This window comes from Gymnodraco acuticeps, unplaced genomic scaffold (assembly GCF_902827175.1).
Source record: "Gymnodraco acuticeps unplaced genomic scaffold, fGymAcu1.1, whole genome shotgun sequence".
Taxonomy (NCBI): Eukaryota; Metazoa; Chordata; class Actinopteri; order Perciformes; family Bathydraconidae; genus Gymnodraco; species Gymnodraco acuticeps.
The window spans coordinates 561,739-584,196 of NW_022989835.1; the positions used below are offsets into that span (position 1 = coordinate 561,739).

At 42.9% G+C, this 22,458-nt stretch overlaps 1 protein-coding gene across 6 annotated transcripts; it reads left to right on the top strand.

Annotated features, from left to right (window-relative positions):
- Nucleotides 1-223: 223 nt before the first annotated feature.
- Nucleotides 224-22,198, top strand: trappc8 (trafficking protein particle complex 8). Of its 6 annotated transcripts, none has more exons than XM_034235199.1 (30): nucleotides 225-541; nucleotides 2,351-2,557; nucleotides 5,304-5,387; nucleotides 7,287-7,376; nucleotides 8,200-8,374; nucleotides 8,716-8,869; nucleotides 8,942-9,029; nucleotides 10,342-10,592; nucleotides 10,957-11,072; nucleotides 11,151-11,301; nucleotides 11,413-11,513; nucleotides 11,652-11,757; nucleotides 12,026-12,157; nucleotides 12,943-13,167; nucleotides 13,736-13,841; nucleotides 14,127-14,321; nucleotides 14,999-15,156; nucleotides 15,232-15,309; nucleotides 15,527-15,632; nucleotides 15,870-16,027; nucleotides 16,559-16,992; nucleotides 17,327-17,483; nucleotides 17,573-17,669; nucleotides 18,646-18,711; nucleotides 18,812-18,870; nucleotides 19,571-19,765; nucleotides 20,272-20,373; nucleotides 20,477-20,619; nucleotides 20,796-20,885; nucleotides 21,178-22,198. In XM_034235199.1, exons 1-30 carry the CDS (start codon nucleotides 385-387, stop codon nucleotides 21,410-21,412), a joined length of 4,416 nt encoding a protein of 1,471 aa, XP_034091090.1. In that variant the 5' UTR covers nucleotides 225-384; the 3' UTR covers nucleotides 21,413-22,198. The 6 variants fall into 6 exon arrangements, with proteins under 6 accessions (XP_034091123.1, XP_034091090.1, XP_034091106.1 ...); XM_034235215.1 differs by having other exon boundaries at nucleotides 20,480-20,619; XM_034235206.1 differs by having other exon boundaries at nucleotides 15,235-15,309.
- The last annotated feature ends 260 nt before the right edge of the window (nucleotides 22,199-22,458 follow it).

The following is a 22,458-nucleotide window of genomic DNA, read 5'->3' on the forward strand; positions in this document are numbered from 1 at the left end:
GTTATTTGGATAATATACATGAAAATAGTAATAGTAACACAGTTTATTAAATGATCATAAAAGGATACAAACACATTTAAAACAAAAAAACGAGAAGAAGAATACTTTCAGATTTGGCTATCAAGACATCCAGAGCATGCCCCCATAGTAAAGAAGTGCACATGAACGCACTGATAAATAAAACATAGCACAGATGGTGTGGTGTGCAGAGGAAGAGGAAGCAGCCCGGTGTCAGGCATCAGCTGACCGCCAGCCCTACAGGAAGTCGGTTGGCTAATTCAACATGGCTGCTGTCTGCGAATAGAGGAGGAGTAGTCCAGGCTATGAAACAGTCCGGTTTCTGACTCGGTTCCGTGTGTTAGCTGCTGTCGACGCTGCTCCGACATGGCCCAATGTGTTCAGTCTGTGCAGGAGTTCGTCCAGGACTCGTTTGTTCCCATGGTGGCCGTCTTGTGTAGTGAAGAGGCGGAGAGAGTGACTCGCAAGAACAACCTGAGTTTCGCTGAGCTGCTGCGGCCTTTCTGCAGACTAACGTCCGAAGGTAAGGGAGACTGTTTACCCAGAGTGTCCGTCTCACACGAAGCTTAGTGAGGGAGCTAGCGTCTTTAGCCTGTTGACATTAGCTCAGCGCTAGCAGGAGGCTAGCAGCGATGTTGACCGAGCGGAGGGGATGAAGTCCAGACTGACACCTGAGAGGGCCGACTGACGGACACCTGAGCTCTGAGCTTCTGGAAGACACACAGCTAACATGTCTGCTGTTCTTCTTCTTCCATTATCAAGAAATAACTTGACTATTCAGGCACATTATTGTCTTATAGGCTTGAGTTGCAGGCTACTTCCACAGAGCCAAGTCAACCGTGGTGACACAAACCACTGTCAACAGGAGGACAGAGCAGGACACAGGAACATACACTGCCATAAACTCACATTATTCACATGTTATCAGAACATATACTTACTACACAACACGTGTTTTATCACGTTATTACAATGCTATGCAACCTTTAACCTTAATTATCTCACTTTAACAATTGGAGGGGCTACATTTGTCAAGTAAGGTTGCATTCATGTCAGTATGTAAATGAGCTGGGACTGGCCCTTCACATTAAAGACACTCTAAAACATGAATCAATAATCAAAATGTAGAAGGAGGATAATGAACATCTTGAATCTGTCTGGGTTTTACCTCTGGTGTAATTTTGAAATACTTGTGTTGCTTTATAATACATTAAGATATATAAACTGGTTATATGATAGTAATTACAACTATATACATATTCACCCTCTCTGAATCCTGGAGCTTTCCTTTGCATGATGTCTGAGCAAGTCAGGATCAACTTAGACAGAAACTGAACTTGCTGATGGATTAAGCGCAGGTTTAAATGACATGTTAGACGCTTTTATCCAAAGCAACTTACATACTCAATACTGTGGGCAATCCTCACAGGAGCAATTTGGGGTGAGGTGTCTCAGGGACACAACGACATGCTGACTGCAGTGGGGTTTGAACCTGTGACCCCCTGATCCGAACACCAACGCTCTAATCCACTGCGCCACAGCCACCTGGTTTACTGGCAGGCTGCAAACAGCCCCCTAAATCAACATAATAACATGGATATGGGCCTCTGACTTTTTTTTGGTAATATTACTCAGGATATCTAAAGTAGAATTGCCATAAAGAATTGCTTCGATGGAAAAACAAACGGAGAACCGGTTTTACTGCTTATGTAATGTGTTAATTTATTTGTCATCTCAAAGTAAAAGACCAACTTTTTACGACTACGCAGCAAAACATGGATTATACAGTATATAATGTAGTATTACATATTTAATTATACTGACTTTTAGTATAATTAGGATACATTAATTATGGTCCATGGAATTAAAGGAAGACATGCTGCCTAGAGTTTTCAAAATGTAAATAGCCTGCATAACCAGAGGGGCCGTATTATACTCGTGTTCCTGTTCATTTGTGTATTTTGTGCCTCTAACGTGACATGTTTTCATGCTTTCATTTTCAAAAAGTTCTTTATTTTTCTCAGTCTAGCCCAGTCTGCTCTGATTGGTTAACTAACCCAGTTCCTTTGTGATTTGTCAACCTCTTACAGATGTCCCGCCCCTTAGCCAATCACGTACAATGTGTTTGAGCGTTATCCAATGGAAGCATGAGTGTTACATAGCGTGATGCCACCATGTCACGGAAGTAAACAAAGGCCTACAATGGAGGCGTTTCTGGCAGGGGGGGTGGTGTGTGTGTGGGTGACAAACTCCCTCTGGAGGGAACACAGGGATTTTAGCCTTTAACCCCAACAACGACAACAAATAAATGTCTTGTCTTCCTCTTTTCTAGGTCACATCCGGGACCCCAATAACCAGGTCCAGGTTGTGAAAAATCTGCGAATCTGTGTGAACAACGTGGTGACGAACCTAAACTCCCCATCTACCTTCAGCCCCGCCCAGCGCCGTATGCTCAATGAAGTGGTGTTATCCTGCCAGCCACAAGAGGGCGCTGCCACCAACGTGATCACTGCGGGAGACTACGACCTCAACTTCAGTGGTAAGACAAAGCTGGTATTATAGTAGACACTTTCAATATTTTGCGATTTAGTTGAGATCTTTCTTTCAATATGAGAATCACTTACAGGCTTCCGAAGAGAAGTGCACACTCTTTTAATTGATTTTTGATTAATTGAGTGATTGATTGATTGTTAATTGATCATTCCTGTGTTGTAATAGTGGGAGATTGCAATGGTAATATTGAAAAACCTAAAGATGGTCGTGCTAAATAACTTTCATCCTAAACACGTTTGGGCTGGATGTTACATATCCAACACATTGTAAAAATTAAGTTCCATCTATTTCTAAAGATCAACATATTTTTAAGGTTGTGGTGACTGTTGTTGCCCCTTCAGATTATTACAGTGTTTTAAAACAGCAATAATCCGACAGCGCTTAATCAATAAAAAACAAAACTTTTGACCCAAATGTAATGGATTTTTTTTACATTGCCCCCATTAAGATCACAGTTGTCACTGGTAAGAAAAACGCCCCATGGAAAAATGCTGCAGAGCTAATATCTCAAAAAAAGAGATTGTAGAAAGTCAGAACCCAGGCTCATTACAGGCACTTTCACAGCAAGTACTTTGCCGTACTTAGTTCCCAGTACTTAGTTCATCGGAACTCTTTAGTTCCCGGAACTAAAGAGCCGATCGCGTTCACACCGGAATAAGTTCCTGAGGGAGGATTAGGCAAATGAAGCCGCTGACGTCACTTCGTCTTCTTCTGCTTTGGGTTTACTGGCAGGCCGCAAACAACTTCACAGCGTATAATGCCACCCGAAGTCTCCGGCCGGAAGTACCCGGAGTTGGGGACTGGCTTCAGTAGAAGCTGCTGGGACTCCCAGCAGCTTCTACTGAAGCCTTCCGAGTAAATTGCCAGAACGCCGACACCTCCTCATCTCCACCGCTCCCATGTTTTTTTTGTGTTGCCATAAGTTAGTCTCTCTCCTTTGGTGCGCTAATGCTAATAATGCTAATGCCAGCAAATACAATGGCGGCTTCACAAAACTTTTTTTGTTTTACGGGGCGTGGTTTGCAATTCACCCAGCCAATCAGAAATTGGAACCTTTTTCTCCCCAGGAAAGTCCCTGCTCTCTAGCAGGGACTAAAAAGGGGTGTAAAGGTTCGCAAAAAAAAGTTCTAGTTCCAGATCTTTTTAGTGTGAACGCAAAATCCCAGGAACCATCGGAACTATTCCTGGGAAAAGTACTCCGGTGTGAAAGCGCCTGATGATACATCTGGAGAGAGGCTTTGCATCTATAAAGGCTTTGCATCTATAAAGTGCCAGGCAACCCTTTTACTCTGAAATCAGTAATGTACTAAGTTACAGTGTTCTACAGACTGACAAGCCCCTCAATATTAGTCCCTCCTGATCTGTTATCTGCCAAGTCATTCAATGATGTTGCTTTTTTTTGTCAAACAAAGCTCAAAATAAGAGAGAACGTTTTTCAGCTCCTCTGGTTAAAAAGCTATATCATCTCTGCTTCTGCAGAAATGTTCAGCCTCTAGATAAAGCAACCTGTACATAAATAGTACGGAAACTTTAGGCGTACCACCTGCTGTCCCTGGAGGTAATTGATGGATTTAACCGGTTTTGGCATCGTTGCAGCTTGTGAATTATTTTGGCAGTAGCGCTCATAGTTCCCTTCTCAATCATTGCATCCCGTCTTTCACGTTGTGGAGGAGGTGTTAGGAACTTTCTGGAACAATAACGTAAACAAACGATGACGTCTGAAACATTGCCTTGTAACATGGAACATTTCATGGACCAAGGCATAGGACTTGCAATGGAACAGGTTGTTGAACACGCCATGGTACACGTCATGGAACTTATCACAGAACATGCCATGGTACACAATGAAACAAGCCATTGAACAAGGCATGGAACTCGCCCTATAACACGCCATGGAGCACATCATGGTACAGGCCATGGTTAGCACAATGGTACACGCCATTCTCCAAGCCATTCTCCAAGCCATGGAACATGCCATCAAACACGTCAAGAAACATGCCATTGAACCGATGGTCTCACTAATGAATTAACTTTAAATACGTTTGTCAACAGGTTATACAGCACTCAACTCCAGAGAGCAGTTCCAAACCACCCCCCGGGCATTTCACTAACTACTAGTTTTCATCATCACCGCTCTGTATACACAACAGCACATCAATTTCATTGAATTTTTAGTAAAGCACTTAAGTTGAGCTACATTTGTTGGTGTTGCCAGTAAGATGTATGACATTAATAGATGATCAAAGATTGTATTTCAGAACGTGTAAAGTATCACAAATAATTGATTTGTGAAAAGTAAGACCACAGGTGCAGTGTGTTGGCACAGGGATTTATATTGTCCATAATATTTCTCCAAGTTATTGTTAACACTTGAGTTGATATCTGCCTATGCATATAGATGCATTACAATGAAAATAACTGAATACAATTAATTTAAGTGTGTTTTAGAGGTCACCCTCATTTGTCTACATCAAATGAGCATACACTTACAGTTTGACCTCGAAATAAAGACCAGCTCGACCTTACACACAAATTGGACTCTTAATAAATCAATAAACTGAACTACAAAAATTCAAAAATGTATGCAATCATATTACAATACTATAATGACATTAAATGAAACTCCTCCCTGTTTTCTCCCGTGATTATCTGTAAATTCTGTAAATGAAGAGACCATAAATGAAATGGGATGTTGCTAACATTAGCGCTGGCTGTCTGCTTCCACCTATCAGATCACTCTCTTAAAGCTAGCCTCCCCTGGTACAGTGCCTGGAGAGAAACACTGTCGGAAGTCAGCACCTCCCAGCACTACACAGGTATCACTATCTCCTGGCTGATGTGTGTGTAGCTATAGCCCTCTCAGGTATCACTGTTTCCTGGCTGGTGTGTGTGTAGAGATAGTCCTCTGAGTTTTCTCTTCCTCTAGTTTCTAGTTCACTGTCTCTCTGCTGTTTACCTTGTGGTGGGTTTTTCCTTTGCTTTTGTGATTGCTAGTATAAAATGACAACTTTGTTATTTATGACTTAGGATCAGATAAATAATCAATATGTATGCACAATAAGCATGCACACACCTTTCCCCTCACAAGTGTTATTTATAAAAGAGAAATGTGTCACCTCACCCAGACTTCAGACCAGCATGCACACTTTTGTACAGCAAACTACAGGTGAAATTATAAGGTGTGTGCATTCACTATTGTCAGTAGGAATTCTGTTGTCACTTTTTGGGGTGGTTTTACTTGTTTATATGTGACTTAAAAGTGTGTTTATATCTTGCTGCTAGTTTTTTTTAAGCATATGTTTAAGGGTTTGTCACACAGCCCATGTGAGTAATGCAGATCAGGCACGGCTCACATGGTGTACTGGCTTTGTTTCTCCTAGAGACTCAAGGTACTCTTGTTTTTTCTGCTTGTCAAATGCAATTCTAATAAAGTAGACATTTTGACGGTATGTTGCATCATACCAGTAGCATTACAAATACTTGTTTATGTTTATATCAAATATTTGCACAACTCTAGCTTCAATACTTAAAGGTCTTAGAGCTTACTTTACTGGAGAGACCTCCAGCTCCTTCTTCTGGTCCGTAATTCTATTATCAGGAATGTCAGGAGAAAATGGGCAGGGACGCACCATTTTTTTCTGGCGCTGAGGTGTCCGACATAACTTAAAGCATCCTGTCAATCCTGGCCAGCTGTCCATCCATCCGTTTAAATAGCCAATGAGATTCACCCGGGTGCTCTGGTGACACCTCCTTTAGAATACAAGCTTCATTGAACAGATGAAAGCAACATGCGGTAATCCCCTATGTCTTACTTTATCCTGCACCACTGATGATTACCATGGTCGACTCGAGGCAAAGAGATTAGGATCTTATTAAAGCTAATATCCTGGCCCCAGCCTGTGACAACTTGAGAACTGGAACTTTAAGTGCCGTCCTACACTAACTCTGAGTATAACCCACCACAGAGAGAACTTGGTTATCTGGCAGGTGAATATTATTCACAGGACTGAAAGGAATATGGTTGGTTCAAACAGACCAATTTCTCCACACTTTTTAAAATTTTTATATATAAAACAGTATTGAAAAAACAAACGCACTGGGTTTTCAAACAACATTTTCCTGTTAATAGTTATTTCATTTCTTAGCCATAGGGGGTTTTAGTAAACGTTGGAAAATCCACTGTTGGGGTACCTCAAGAGTATATATTAGGACCTCTTTTGTTCAACATTAAAATCAATAATTTGTCATCTGTTCTGATGTCCAAATACAAATATATGCAGATAACATGGTAATATGCTCATTCTAAATCAAAACAGCTAGATGCTTCACAACATCTTTTTCGAACATTGTTTGTTTACAAAATACTGCAAGCTCCAACTTCTTCACACAGTTGTTTTAGCAGCTCCTGGTCAAACAAGACAAACAAGATCATCGAGGGAGGTTTCATTAAACATTGTTCAACAAAAACTACTGGAATGCTATCCCTACAATTATTAGAGTGTATTACTTTAAGTCAGTTTAAAATAAATGGTTAAAAGACAGACATTGCCATTGATATATATTTATATGTCAGTAAAGATGTTGTAAGAAGATGCACTTGTTCTTTTTAGTAATCAAATTATGACAATGATCTGGGTAACATACAGAAGAAGACAATATCTGATAATGTTTTGCTGAAAGAAATCCTCTATCTTATATTTTCTTTGTGTTTCTAGCGACAACGCCATGGTTTGAAGCCTACAGGGAGAACTTCCTGCAGTCGATGCCTGCGTCGGAACATGAGTTTCTCAATCACTACCTCGCCTGTATCCTTCTGCAAGCACACAAAACGAATGCAACGTGTCTGCTATATAGAAAGTGTACTTTTCTTCCCTCTACAGTGGGTTTTTCACCCACTGTAGAGGGAAGGTGAAGGACAATGAAGATGAAAAGTTGTGCTGCATGTGTGTTGTTAAAGTAGTGAACAGTAGTCGGAACGTTCCTGGTGAATGTTAAAGGCCCTGAAGACGTGATTTCAGATTTTGTTTCTGGGAAAATAAATAATGGTACCCTTACAAACTTGAACATTTAACTTGGATTAAAACTGTTGCCTAATCCTGATTGCCGCAAAGATATACATGACATCACCTTTTCCCGTTCACTTTAAAACACTGGAAAGCTCAGACAAAAACAAAAATACAGAAAAATAACAAAATATGTTTAAACTTATATATTTGTATTGCCTTTTAAGCAAATTGAACATGTGGGTGGATTCTGTGCTGTGAAGCAGTTTGTGTGGGATGCTAAAATGAGATTGGCCTGTAAAGCTAAGGTTGGTCCAGCATCTGTCAGCTGAATATCAGAGATGTCATTAGCATCCTGTCACAGTCACTGTAGCTGTTAAACATAAAACTACTTCTGAACGACACAGTTGTTTTTCTAAAATAACTGCGTCCTTTTCAAGTATATATTGGCCACAAATACATGATTTATCTTATTAGGTTGATTTCAATCAAATTATTTTTCAAAAGACTTGGTTTACGTATTAACTTCGATTAGTTCAGCTGAAGTCCTTGGATCCAATATGCTCTCCTTTTCTTCTCCGATTGCTCCACATGGTTGTATGTCCTTGACGGAGGATCCTTACAGGCCTACTGGTGGTGTCCTCTACTGAGGCCGTCCCTGTGGAGCAGTTCCTCAAGCTTTCCCAGGAGCAGCACAGGGTTCAGCACAGTGGAGACTACACCAACCCCAAGTGGTTTATCCCCAACACACTCAAGTACTACGTCCTACTGCATGACATGAGCGAGGGGGACGAACAGAGGTACTGAAAGGAGCTTCACTATGTACATGTGTATTTATATCTGTTGTCGTGCGTAACAAAGCATCACTTTTGGCATTAACAGTTAAATATTCCATAGTGTGTTATTTCTTTGATGGAGAATTTTGAATGACTAATCATGGAGTTTGGGCTCATTCTTGATTTAAAAGCAGTCAAAACTTGATGAATGAAAAGCAAGCGATGTTGATGATCAACAACTATAACCACCGCAGAGCCAAAGTTTAAAAAAAGAACTACTGAAGATAAAAAAGGGCAATGTTCTTGAATGGCTTTTATTAAGACTAAGCTGCCAAGTTTAATCGTTGTTCCTGCTTCCTCTCCAGGGCGGATTCAGTGTACGAGGATATGAAACAGAGGTATGGTCATCAGGGCTGCTATCTGTTAAAAATGAACTCTCGTACCATCTCAGCCGAAGAAGATGAACAGATTCCAGACCCCTGGAGTCAATACCTGCATAGGAACAATCTGCAGAACCAGGTAAACCCTTCTCCGAGCACAGTCCAGAAGCTCTGTTGTGTGCCTTGTGTTAACATTGTGACATGATTGCAGGATGTGCTTGAGGATGGAGCAGCAGCTGTGAACAGTGCTGCTGTTGAGAACAACATGAATGCAGCTGAAGTGGACTCACCAGAGAAAGGTCAGTCAGTTGCACAGCTTCTTCATACACTCCCTTTGGCTTCCTCTTCTTAAGATAACCAATAGATATCTTCTTGACTAGCTGATGCTTTAGGGGAAGTGGTGATTTAACTAGGCTTTTATGCTATATTCAGAATTGATGTAATGCCTAGGGTTAGGTTTGGCTTCGGTTTAAACTTTAGACAATATAAAGATTGAAAACCTTTGCAATATTGAGTTAGGTTTCATTGTGAAATCTTCTAGTTCATCTGGTAAATTGGTTTCTGCGAATATTAAAAGCTTTAAATGTCCGGCAGTGGCTCAGTCAGTAGGGGCTTGGACTGTGAGCCGTAGGGTCGCCGGGTCAAGTCCCCGAACAGATTTAAAGTATGGAGTGTCGACTGCTACTTGGAGAGGTCCCAGTTCACCTCCTGGGCCCTGCCGTGGTGCCCTTGAGCAAGGCACCAGACAACCCCCTTCCCCCCCACTCCCATTGCTCCCCGGGCGCTGTACAATGCCTACTGCTCCTGGTACTAGGATGGGTTAAATGCAGAGGCCACATGTCACTCTGTGTGCTGTGTGCTCTGCATGTGTGACCAGTAAAGAGGGTTTCATCCCTCCCATTCTATCTATCTATAAGTGTGAGAACACCAACGGTTTGTATGTGATGAATGAGGTTGGTTTTCACACTGTTTGCCACACTGGTGCAAGCAGTAGCTCATTCGGTAGGGGCTTGCTCTGAGAGAACCGGATGGTCACATGTTCAATTTCCAACATTGACCAAAAAATGTATAAATATAAGTAAGTGGACTATAGAGGTGCCAGTTCACACCCTGTTCACTACCATAGTGTCCTTGAGCAAGACCATACAACTGATCCATGACGCCAAAACTTTGCTCTGATACCTTCCCATTAATGCAGTGTTTCTCAAACTTTTTCATACCAAGGACCACTTAACCAATAAAAAAACACTTGCGGACCACCTAACTCCACAAATATCCAAAATCGCATAGTTTTTCTAGAACAGATTACAAATCGCCTGAAAATGGTACAAACAAGTGGCAACATGTGTGATGAAGGTGTTGTGCTGGGCTATATCATGCAATCAAAACTTTAGCACGCTCCGTTGCGGAGATATTCCCGCGAGAGTGCGGAAAACTTAAATGTATTTATTTATTTCAAATGTGAAATGTTACCAATATACTCGCGGACCACTAGGGGGCGCTCACGGACCACACTTTGAGAAGCACTGCATTAATGCATGGGTTTGTGAATCTGTGTATTTCAACTGTATCTGTATTCAAAATGAACTATGTCTTCTTCTTTTAATACAGACGGAGCACCCAGCAGCCTGGAGAGCCACCCTCTGCAGCTAGACACAGCGAACAGCCCGGGGAGCCTGCCCCCCCTCAGTGCTGCTAACACTGAGCTGAAGAAAGCCGCTCCTGAGGGGGGGGCTGCAGGGAGCCACGGGACGTGTCTGACCCTTAATGACCATGGCCACATCAGACAGTTCATCCAAGAGTTCACCTTCAGGGGCCTGCTGCCTCACATCGAGAAGAACATCAGACAGCTCAACGACCAGGTACAACTCCGAGGCTCCACATGTTTAAACACTGAATCACACGCTGCTCTGACACGCAGATAGAGAAACTCCATGGTTTATAAATACTAAAAAAACTAAGCTATAAGTGACGGAGACCAGAAAGCGATTCCACTCTGATCAAAATTCAGCTCAACGGCAGCACAGACTTCAGCCTCCGAAATATCTATACCGAAGGAGAATTTGCTGCATTTTAAGCTACATGTTCCCATTTGTGTGAATAGTTTAAGTAAATATTCAAACACATTGCATTTGAAACTGGTTTTGCCTTTTTATATCTTTCAGTTTCTTTTGTTGATACGTTTGTGTTGTGGTGCCTCTCTCACCTGCCTCTCTGTGTCCACAGCTGGTCTCCAGGAAAGGTCTGAGCCGCTCTCTGTTCACTGCCACAAAGAAGTGGTTTGGAGGAGGGAAAGCTCCAGAGAAGAGCATCAGTGAACCAAAGAGCACATGTGGCCTGCTGTAAGCATCACACTCCATCTGACTCTTGAGGCTCCCTTACTCAGTCACATTGTATTCATCGCTGCTTTAACTTTTCAGATATCCCCCAGAAGCCCCGGAGCTGCAGATCAGGAAGATGGCCGACCTGTGTTTCTTGGTCCAGCACTATGAGCTGGCCTACAGCTGTTACCACACTGCCAAGAAAGACTTCCTGTCGGATCAGGCCATGCTGTATGCTGCCGGGGCTCTGGTAAGAACACATTCACCCGTCTAACTCTCTGCACAATGACCATGAGTTTCCAGCATTGATTACAAAAACCTAATCATGGTTTATCCTCATTCCTCCGTACCTCTTGTGTAGGAAATGGCTGCAGTGTCAGCCTTTCTGCAGGCAGGAGCTCCCAGACCGTATCCAGCACACTACATGGACACGGCCATACAGACGTACAGAGATGTCTGCAAGTAAGACCTGTTACTCAATGTTTGTCTCACTGTTTGACTGTAATGCATACATGAGAGTATTCCCTTGTAGCTTATCCTTTTTATCTCCTATCCTTGTGTCTTGCCATAATCAAGCATTGTAACATGTCTTCTCTTCAGGAACATGGTGCTGGCTGAGCGCTGTGCGTTACTCAGTGCCGAGATACTCAAGAGTCAGGTCAAATACTCTGAGGCTGCAACTCTCCTCATTAAGATGACCAGCGAGGTGAGGAAGCCGCTTCATAATTATTTCTGATGTACGTCTCGGGTGAACTGCACACGTCACTCCACTTTAATGAAAAGTCCATCGTATAGTGCTCTCATATACACAGGCTGGAAAACTGATAAATGGACTGTTGAATGCAATTTCTTACCACTAATTAACTTCTCAATATGTAAGTCACGTTGCAGCATTTTGTGTTATGCAAATGAGAGTTGTCCTATGAATTGCAGAGGATTAAAACTACTTTTTTTTGTTTCGTTTGTTTGTGCAGGACTCTGACCTGCGCAGTGCTCTGCTGTTGGAACAGGCTGCCCACTGCTTCATCAACATGCGTAACCCTATGGTCCGCAAGTTTGCCTTCCATATGATCCTGGCTGGTCATCGTTTCAGCAAAGCAGGACAGGTGAGCCTTTTAGGTCTTACTCAATCTGGTCCAATGTCCCATCTTGTTTTGTGTGCTATTGCTAACACGTACAATCCCAGGTTGTTTGTGTTTTACATTTTTTTGTCAACAGTTTTTTGTCAACATGCATGTATGCTTTAGTCAAGCATACTAGTGAAGCCCACAGGAAAGACTGTGGCCGTCGTAGCACATTGTCGTAGTGGCCAGGCTGTGGTACTATAACGTCAGTGTCTGACACGAGATTCATTGTGTGAAAAAAAAAATACATTAGGAATAAGCGTTTTCTTAGCCCTTAGTAAATTCATTCAGTCCTATAAGTTCTAACTTGCGCTGAAAGCCGTATTCAGAGTTATTTTCCCTCATTTGACTGAGCAGAGATGTGACTTGTGACTTGGAGGCAAGGCTTAAGAAAAACGCAAGAGAGTCCTGAAAGATCCACATATTTGAGCTCTCAAGAGCCAGGCCATTTTGGCTTTCTGAGCAACTTGCATAGGAATAACGGGGCCCTGCCTCTTATAGATCCATGGGACATAGACTTTCTGCTTTTATGGTGTAATGACATATCAATTAGATTCTGGACGAAACTGAGAATGTTCAGGTTGCACTTTTAAATACACTTGTACTTGGAAAATATGTGAGGGGAATCCCGGGGTTATAAGTACTACAAGAAACATAAAGATGTCATTACAGGGAAGGAGGTGTATGATCTATTATGAAACGTCTCGTGTAACATGATAAACTTCACACTCTTTGTTAATGTTCTACTCTACTGTCTCTGCACACAGAGGAGGCACGCACTGCGCTGCTACTGCCAAGCCATGCAGGTGTACAAGGAGAGGGGCTGGTCTTTGGCGGAGGACCACATCAACTTCACTATCGGCCGTCAGTCCTTCACACTCAGCCAACCAGAGAACGCTGTGACGGCCTTCAGACAGATCCTGACCAATGACAGCAGGCAGACAGCCACACAGCAGGGCGCCTTCCTCCGGGAATATCTCTATGTTTATAAGGTACCGGTTCTGATGGAAAGCCTTTCAATCTCTGAAGCCCTGTTGTGTGTTACCAGAGGTTGTTATTGAAGACGCTCTATTTAAATAAGATAAGCATGTTGTTCTGTTTTTAAAAAATGGGGTCTTCATGGGGTCTACCTCTTTCAGAATCTGTAAACCATTTGTATGTTCTCCAAACTGGGTCTTTATTGAAGTATTTTAGTAATATGGTCATACAAATGTAACCAACGTTAATAAGAGAGCAAGTTGTATTTAAAAGTGGGATAGGCAGTCTACAATGACATCTTTAGTATAGCTGGAACCTTTCTAACACCTCTATACGAAACTGTTGTTACCTCCATAAAGCGCTGTGGGGCAAAACATGATGGAGACTATGTTACAAATTGTATCAAATAAGTTGCATTTTAGTTTATTTTCATCAGTCCATGTGTAGTCAAAAGTAGAAAAAGGCATTCAGTTGCAACATGAAGTGATCTTGGTTATAATATGAATTGTCTTTAAAATGTAGATGTAATATATAAAAGCTGAGGATAACAATATCATGTTTGACTTTATTGTGTGTTTTCAGAGTGTGATAGGAGGAAAAGAAGACAGCCTCCCACAGCTGCCTCTGCCCTGCATCCACAGCTCAGCCACCAGAGTCTACTTCGGACATGAACGCCGCCTCGCAGAAGGTAACACACCCAGTGGTCACTTGTTTGTGATCTCCTCCCAGCTGAAATCAAATCTTAAGAAAAGACGAGGGATTGGTTCTTATGACTTTTTACTGTCCATACCTTACTGTTGTTTCTGCATTGTATGAACCTGATCAGTCATGTGAGTTAACAGCCACTTCTAGTGAGCGTAAAAGTTATTATTAATATCATACGCTAGGAAAATGTGACATAATACAAATTGTTAGCTATATGTCCCCACTTGTAATGTTAATACCCATATTTTGTATAACCTGATGTGTGCAGGGGAAAAGCAGGCAGCCACTCATGTGTCCCTGGATCAGGAGTATGACCAGGATCAAGCATCCATGTGGGGCCACCTGGAGGAGCAGCTGGTGGCTTCGGCCAACAGGGGGGTGGTCCCAGGAAACTTCCAGCCAAGCCAGTGCTGCCTGAACAGCCAGACGGACAACCTGCGCTGCCCTCTGGCTGTGGCCGAGGGTAAGACAAAACTGTATAGTGTGGTGCAGGAAGGAGTCCTAAAAACAAAATGAGTCAGAACTAGTTATCAGAACTTTACCACTTCCAGCTCCCATTTCTTGAAGATAACTGTTTTTCAACGTGTTTGTGGTTAGCTGCCTGAAATAAGTTCTGTTGTTAATACAAGTTTAAGAGATTTGCACATTTGACAACACAAAATATGTCTGTAGATAGGCCACTGAATGACCACAGTTTCATAAAAACATAGCAGTTGCTAACGAGCGACTCAATGAGACTGTTAAACGTCATCATTTGCAGCCTTTAGCTTAGCGGTGGTGTTGCGACCATGATGTAGTTCCTTTATAGCATAACATTATCTTTGTTCTTTTGCCGATTTTCTTTATGCTTCAACAATTACAAACGTTTTGTAAACATGTGGAGGTTATCCTGCTGAACACAATGTGTGAGTGTCATAAACATTTGCAAAGCTTACTTCTGGTTTGGCCTACACAAAAACATCATCAGTGCTCTACACTATATACAATTGTATCTAGATTGATCTCAACTGAAGTACGAGGTGTTCTCACATACGGACGTTTGCATACCCTTCAGAAAATACTATTTAATTTAGCAAAAGCATGTAGCCATCCCAGCACTATATGCTACCTGCTCATATTGCTCTCTTTGTGTCTGTGCAGAGCCAATCGTAGTGGAGGTGTCGTTCAGGAACCCTCTGAAGGTTCCTCTGGCTCTGTCCAACCTCTCCCTACTATGGAGTTTCACAGCTGAAGGCACATCTCCATCCGAGGAGAATGCAGAAGAGGCCATCACAAATGAGGAGACCTTAACTCAAGGGGTGGGCAAGCTCTCCTCTCTTTGTTAGATGAATGCTTTAATATACTATACTAACATCTCAATATGTTTCCACCAGCAGATGAAACAGAAAGATGACATCGTCACCACTGAGATTATCCTGGAGTTTCATTTGGGTCCGGAGGAGACCAAATTGGTAAGTACTGTATGTAGAGAACTAGCGGCACACTGAGGAGACATTATGGCTCAATGATAGACTTGCTTGTGTGTGTCACACTCGCCACGAACTAGCTTAAAGATCATTGAAATTACGTAAAACATTTTTATATGTTCTAGCTAATTGTGATGCTTAAGGCTTACCAGACATGTAGTTGTGTTGTTCTTCTCATAGTCACTGTGACCTTTGACCTCAGGCTCGACTCCGGCTGCTGCCACACAGAATTGGGCAGCTGAACATTGTGGGTGTGGTGTATAACCTGGCTGCAGCCTCTTCTGGAGAGACGGCTCCCAGCACTGAAGGTAGGACACACCCACACACACTCGGATGATATTCATGTGATTGAACCTTTGTGCTCTATGCTAATATGTCTGGGTGTGGCTTTGCTTTCTAATGGATCAAGTTCAAACTTCTCCACATTGTTTAAAGGTTGCATTTTCAACAAGCTTTCTTTTGGTTTGGATCAAAAATGTTTTCTCTAGAAGATTTAAAAAATAAAAGCACCCTGACACATAGTGTGGATGTCTTCCTGTCCACAGGCCAGCAGACTTTAGACTTGATGGTGGTCCGTGGCAGACAGGATCTGAAGATCCAGGGCCCACGATTGAATCAGACCAAAGAGGACAAGATGGTGATTCGACACGGTCTGGATCGGCGTCTGGATCCCATCATAACACCACCCATGCCGCTAATGGAGGTAACACTGACTAACACCTGCAACAAAGTCTTGTAAATCTAAAGACTCTGAGTCCATCCTAAAACCCAGTCCGAACCCAGTCTGGCCCAGTTTGAACCCAATCTGAACTTCCCTGAAGACAGACTTTTTTTTAGTATGTGCTCATTAAAATCAAGTTAAATTACTACTAATGTGCATACCACTCCCCAACATGTCTTCCTGTTGATGACTTCTGCATTATAGAAGAATATAAAGCGATCACGTCTCTGCAGTCACTTTTTAAAGTTGATCATAACAGTCTTTCCCATGACAGACAATACAGAATCAGTCAAATGAGGACACTTGATCTAAAAAGCAAGATTTAGTTATTTCAAGTTCCAAAAAACAAACAAGTCAAAGGTGTGTGTGTGTGTGTGTGTGTGTGTGTGTGTGTGTGTGTGTGTGTGTGTGTGTGTGTGTGTGTGTGTGTGTGTGTGTGTGTGTGTGTGTGTGTGTGTGTGTGTGTGTGTGTGTGTGTGTGTGTGTGTGTGTGTGTGTGTGTGTGTGTGTCAGGTCTTCTTCCTGCAGTTTCCCACTGCTCTGCTGTGCGGTGAGATCAGGAAGGCCTACGTTGAGTTCTGTAACGTCAGCGGTGTCGCTCTATCCGGCCTTCGAGTGGCGTCCACACACCCTGATTTCTTCACCTTTGGCAGCCAGACCACGACCCCCCTCACGCCTGTCAGCCCCACCTCAGCTGAAAACTGCTCCGCCTATAAAACGCTGGCCACGCCCCGGCAGCCTGGCTCCGTGGCGACTGAGGTGCTGGTCTCAGCGGGGGATTTCAGCCAGCCGTCTGGTGTGATGGACATCCCGATAGAGGGCAGCATGCTGCAGCCGGGGGAGTCCACCCAGCTGCCTCTGTGGCTCCGAGGACCAGACCAGGAGGGGGTGCACGAAATCAACTTCCTCTTCTACTACGAGAGCACAGAGAAGGGAAACAAAATCAGGTAAGACTTGAAATAAATGGAAGGGAGGGGAATTGCTATTAAGATCATTTCTAGGTACTGACCATGAACATGAGAAGCCTTTTTCTCAAAGGAACAACTTCATCAACGTGAAGCCCATGAGTGGCCAGCTTCAGCTGTAGCATCTTCCAGGTTGAGGGCGCGATCATTAACATTGCATTACAAGGACTTCACTGTTGTGGTTTCCATGACAGTAGCAACATAATGTAAAGAATAAAATCACACAATCATTGAAAGCTGGACATATATTTCAGTTTGCCAAGAGATACCAGTTAGTGATAGCAGTGAGCTGAGACACCTCTCTCTCCCTGTGCAGCCACCGGGTGCTGCGTCACTCCGTCTTCATCTGTGCCAGCCGCTCTCTGAGTGTGAAGGCGTCGGCCTGCCGCAGCAGCGGTCCTCCTCACCACAGCCTGGAGGACCAGGGCAGCGGGGGGACGCTGGTCTTCATAGATGTGGAGAACATCAATACTGTGAGATACCCAGCATGTCACACACTGCCAGTAAGAACCACATGTCACTGCTTGCTCATCATTTAAATGGACTTCCTGTGGGCTTGCAGAGTGAAGCGGGGGTTCGTGAGTTCCACATCATCCAGGTTTCCAGCAGCAGTCAACACTGGCGCCTCCACAAGTGCATCAACCCAGCCAAGGATAAAGGTGAGGGAGCGCTCTGTGCTTCTCTGTTTATTTAATAATAATAATAATAATATATTTTATTTAGAAGCGCACTTTTCATTTGCGTAAACAAAACTCAAAGTGCTACAAAATTAAAAATTAAAAAGGGTGAAACAAAACAACGAAAACAATAAAAAAACTATTTAAAAACAATTAAAACAACATAATAAAAGCTGTGACATTCATGCCGGCATGGCATCATGTGGGGGATTTAAAAATCTAGTTAAAGGCTATTCTAAAAAGATGATTTTAGGCCTTTTTTGAACGCCTCCACAGTCTGTGGTGTCCTCAGCTGGTTTGGGAGGGCCACAGTCTCGGAGCAGCGGAGCAGAAGGCTCGGTCTCCCATGGTCTTCAGTTTTGTCCTTGGTGGGATGAGGAGGTTTGCCTTTACTGAACGTAGGTTCCTCGTGGAGGTTTGTGGGGTGAGCAATTCCTTGATGTAGGAGGGAGCATTTCCATATATGCACTTATGAGTGAAGAGGGTGATTTTGTAATCAATCCTGAGTGAGACAGGGAGCCAGTGCAGTGATTTGAGGATGGGTGTGATGTGTTCGTACTTCCGCACTCTCATCATCTTTAGTTGGGAATAGATGGTAAACACAGCCGCACTCTCAATGTCTCACAATGTCTTTGGGTTAATATAACAGGACTCACCCTGTCACTCTGCTCTTTGTCTTTCCCTCACAACTTAAAGAACAGAGCATCAAAAATGATCCTGATATTCTTGAAATGGCATTAAAACGAATTCTTCAAATATTATTTATTTCTAAAACAATTATGTTATTGCATTATTCTAAAAAAAGGTCATCATTAATTACAATTAACAACATTGAGTGAGTGAATTATTTCTTACACCCCCTGTAAATACTTTGAGTGACAGTCTTAAAGGGAAGTGTGTCTGTACTGTACGTGTAAACACATAGAAAGCAATGTCCTGTCTCCTCTCTGCCCCCCAGACTGTAAACTCACCAGCAGAGAAAGAGCCAAGCTGTGTTTCAGAGCCACGCCATGCAAGCCTCAAGGTACTGCAACCAGGAGAAGAAACACCGTCAATATGCTCTGCTCTCATAGATTCCACTTGTTGAACAGGCACTGATTTCTCTGCGTTTTGTCTGTTTCTAGCTACCTCGAACGCCGTACAGAAATACACGTTTGCAGACCTGAATCTGGGAAATGAACGGGTAAATATAAACATGACTCCTAATAAATGGCTTCTATGCATTTCACAGTACACCACATGTATATCTACAGACAAATGGAGACTGACAATATTTTGCACTCTGTCTAACTCGTGAATTTCTATTACGCCGACGAGAGCTTCATCATGGGATAGGGTACTGCACGGTGCAATCCACTGGTGCACGTCTTATGGGAAGTGTTGTGCAACTTAATGTCATAACCAGTAGTGGTTGTGTGTCAGTGCAACAGTGAAGGCCGTCTGCAGGGAAAACACTTGGGAAATATGATGATAAGAATAGCATAGCTGCTATAGAAGTCGTTACTATGTCTTTATTAAACAAGGACCATGCATACAGTTACATCATTCTCAAAAAGAGAAAAGATTATTTAGGCCAAATGTAGCTTTGACCTAATTTCTATCTGCAATCCCTGGCAGGAACACATCTTGATCAACAAACACACACATCTCACTAACAATTACACAGACGGATCAAATTCACATCAATAAAATATAAATACCAGCCTATTTGTCAGTAAGAAGAAGAAGAGTTCCCCGGCCAAGTCCCTACAGACTGAGCCACTGCCGATCTTTTGTTAGGAATCTATAGTATTAGAATGAATTTAAACTTAAGACGAATCACATTACATCACATGCTCTGTGCTGTGTGCCTTGCCCTCACCTCTGTCCTCTCTCTCCTGCAGATCATCAGCTCCTCCACGCCCTGCGGAGACTTCTTCTTCCGCGGCTGTCGGAGTGCAGAGGTTCAGCCAGTGGAGGCGCCAACATCCAGGACAACAGCCAGCAGCAGGAGTCAGGTCTGCGTCCCCACTGAGGACATTGGCAACATCGTCAAGAAGTGTAATGAGCTGGATCTCAACATCATCGTCATCTGGAAGGTACATGCAGTGTCACACAGTCAGGCTAAGTGAAGCTACAGAGAGCCGTCCTGATGTAGAGCTACCAGAAAAACCTTTCAAACTGAATATACATATATATATATAACTTTCCTGTCTATCTTTCATTCTACTATGTGATTAATGCAAAAAGCCCAAAATATCATCCTAAATAAATAAATAGATATTATTTGCAAAACAACCAAGCAGATTTTTCAACAAGCTACAGTGCTAGCTGCTCAGAGGGGCGTGGCCAGCAGCAGCTCATTAGCATTTAAAGCTACAGACACAGAATCGGCCCTTTTTTAAACGGGGCTGAAACAGAGGGGTGCTACAATGATCTGTTAGGTATTTCAGCCAAACACTTCAGAGACATGTTTTGTATATATCTGAGACCTATAATATACTGATAAAAAAGAGTAGACTTGTTTGTTTTCTGGACCTTTTTAATATTTATTTGACAGCTTCAAATGTACCTTAAATGTGTGTGTGTGTGTGTGTGTGTACAGGCCTATGTGGTCGAGGACAACAAACAGCTGATCCTAGAGGGCCAGCTCCACGTGGCGCTGCAGACCATCGGCAAAGAGGCCACTTCTCTCACTCCCAAAGAGGTCAGAGTCAGAATTGAAACCGTTGACACATATCTCACTTGCCAAGGTTCTTTGAAAGCTGATTGGCTGCGACCATAAAAACCAAAACGTTGTGTTCCTTTAGCAGGAAACTCAGGAGATGGTGCTGCTCAAGTTTAAATCAGAAGCTCCTCCTCCAGTCATCCTGCCCGCTGCAGAGCTTTCCCAACTCATCAAAACCAACCTGCACTACCCCGAGACATACACACACCCCTTTGTCCAGGAGAGGTGAGACACACATGCAAACACATGCATGCCTGGAAGCTGAATCAAATCCTAGATTAATTCATATACAGCTCTGGAAAAAATCCTACTCACTTGCTTGGAATAAAGCCTAAGCTGTCTCTAATGTATCGAAGGTCTGTTAGAATGTTGTGAGTGAAGCTTCTTCTCTCTGTGTGCAGCCTCTGTGTGGTCCCCGTCACTCTCACCCTGTCCAACTGCTCCCTGGCCCGGGTGGAGGTCATCATCGACCTACGGCACAAAAGCGCCAGGTAAGGAGTGGGCCGTGTTTATCAGAATCAGAATGAGAAATTCTTTATACGTCCCACAGTGAAATATAGTATTATTAAAATAAATAATGATAATATCTTTTTTTTAATCCAATATTTTTTTGTCAAACTATTGATTTCTTTACTAAGACGCTGGAATAATGTAAAGCAGACCCAATTGATGTCGGGTCTGTCATTTTTCAATAATGGCGGCTCACTGTTTCATTATCCCTCACAAAGTCTAGTTCAAATTGAACATGTTTTCTAAGTTGTCATTATTTCCATTATTCTCCAGCCCAGAGTCAGTGGAGGTGCACAGCTCGTTCACCTGGGTGGGTCAGACCCAGCACCACCTGCAGCTGAGGCCCCAGGAGGTTCTGTGCCTCACCCTGCAGGCCTGCTTCCTGCAGCCCGGGGTCTACAACCTCAACACGCCGCGAGTCTTCGCCAAGCTGACGGACCAGGGCGCCATGTGTGAGACGAGTCAGCAGACAGCCAGTCCTGCCCTCATCATCATCAACAGCGCCTGAGAGCAGCAAGCCCACCGGACTCCTCCAACACACCAACCACTCTTCTTCTTTGATTCTGGGCAGCAGGAAGCATTAATGTTTGTACCAATTACTAAAACAAGAGAATGTGTATTCATACCAAACAGGTTATAGAGCTCTCTGGACTCTTTCCCTTGCATGTAACTGTGTGTGTGCGGATCTCATCCACACACACAGCTCCACCCTCCGTGCTCTACTGGCTCCACACTCTGTGGACTAATGCAACAAACCTACTGCACTCTGGAGAAGCCATGTGTAAGTGTGCAGGGTGAACTGAGCTGTAGAGTAAAGGCGGTTACATAGTGTGACATTGTGACAGGAGTGTGACATCCTGACTATTGACCCCCCCCCACCCATTCTGTACTACCATGAGCACGCAGTGGATTTTCTACAGTGTGTTCCACCTCTCCATATTGTGATCGAGCTCTTATATGCATTGACTTGACAGCTTTTTTTGAAAATGATGTATTATATTTATATAACAAATTGGTTGTAAATAGAAAATAAAAATGTAACTAATGATCTGTGACAGACTGTATAGAGTCAGGGTACATTGTGGTGATATTATGTACAAATATAATTATTGTGCTCGGTCACAAACAGGGCCTCAGCTCCGCCGTGGTCGTCTGCTATGAGAAGAAGCCTTCATTACACAATGAAACGCTCACACACTGAGCTCATGGGAATATTTTTGGCACATATAAATGTACTGTTAATACTTTTAGGCCAACAAAATAAATAAATGAGAACTTCCGTACTTCTCCAGCAGAATTTGCGCCAGACATTTAGACTTACGTTGGGAAATAAAATGTTAGTTGCCGTATCATTAAGGTAAGTAATAATAATATATACATGCAAAGCCTTCTGTGGTTATCTGAAGGAGGCTAATAAAATCAAACGATTTTAGAAGAGGCATTTAAGATTGACATTATCAGGTAAATGTTGACGATGGGACAAATACAAAACATTTGTATAACTCTTGCAGTCAGTAATAGCTGCATATACATTTCCACAACACAAGGTAGATT

Coding starts and splice junctions, on each gene's coding strand:
- trappc8 (XM_034235199.1), top strand. CDS start 385: ATGGCCCAATGTGTTCAGTCTGTGCAGGAGTTCGTCCAGGACTCGTTT. Junction 11,073..11,150: donor AAGAGCACATGTGGCCTGCT/GTAAGCATCACA, acceptor TTAACTTTTCAG/ATATCCCCCAGAAGCCCCGG. Junction 20,374..20,476: donor CTTCTCTCACTCCCAAAGAG/GTCAGAGTCAGA, acceptor GTGTTCCTTTAG/CAGGAAACTCAGGAGATGGT.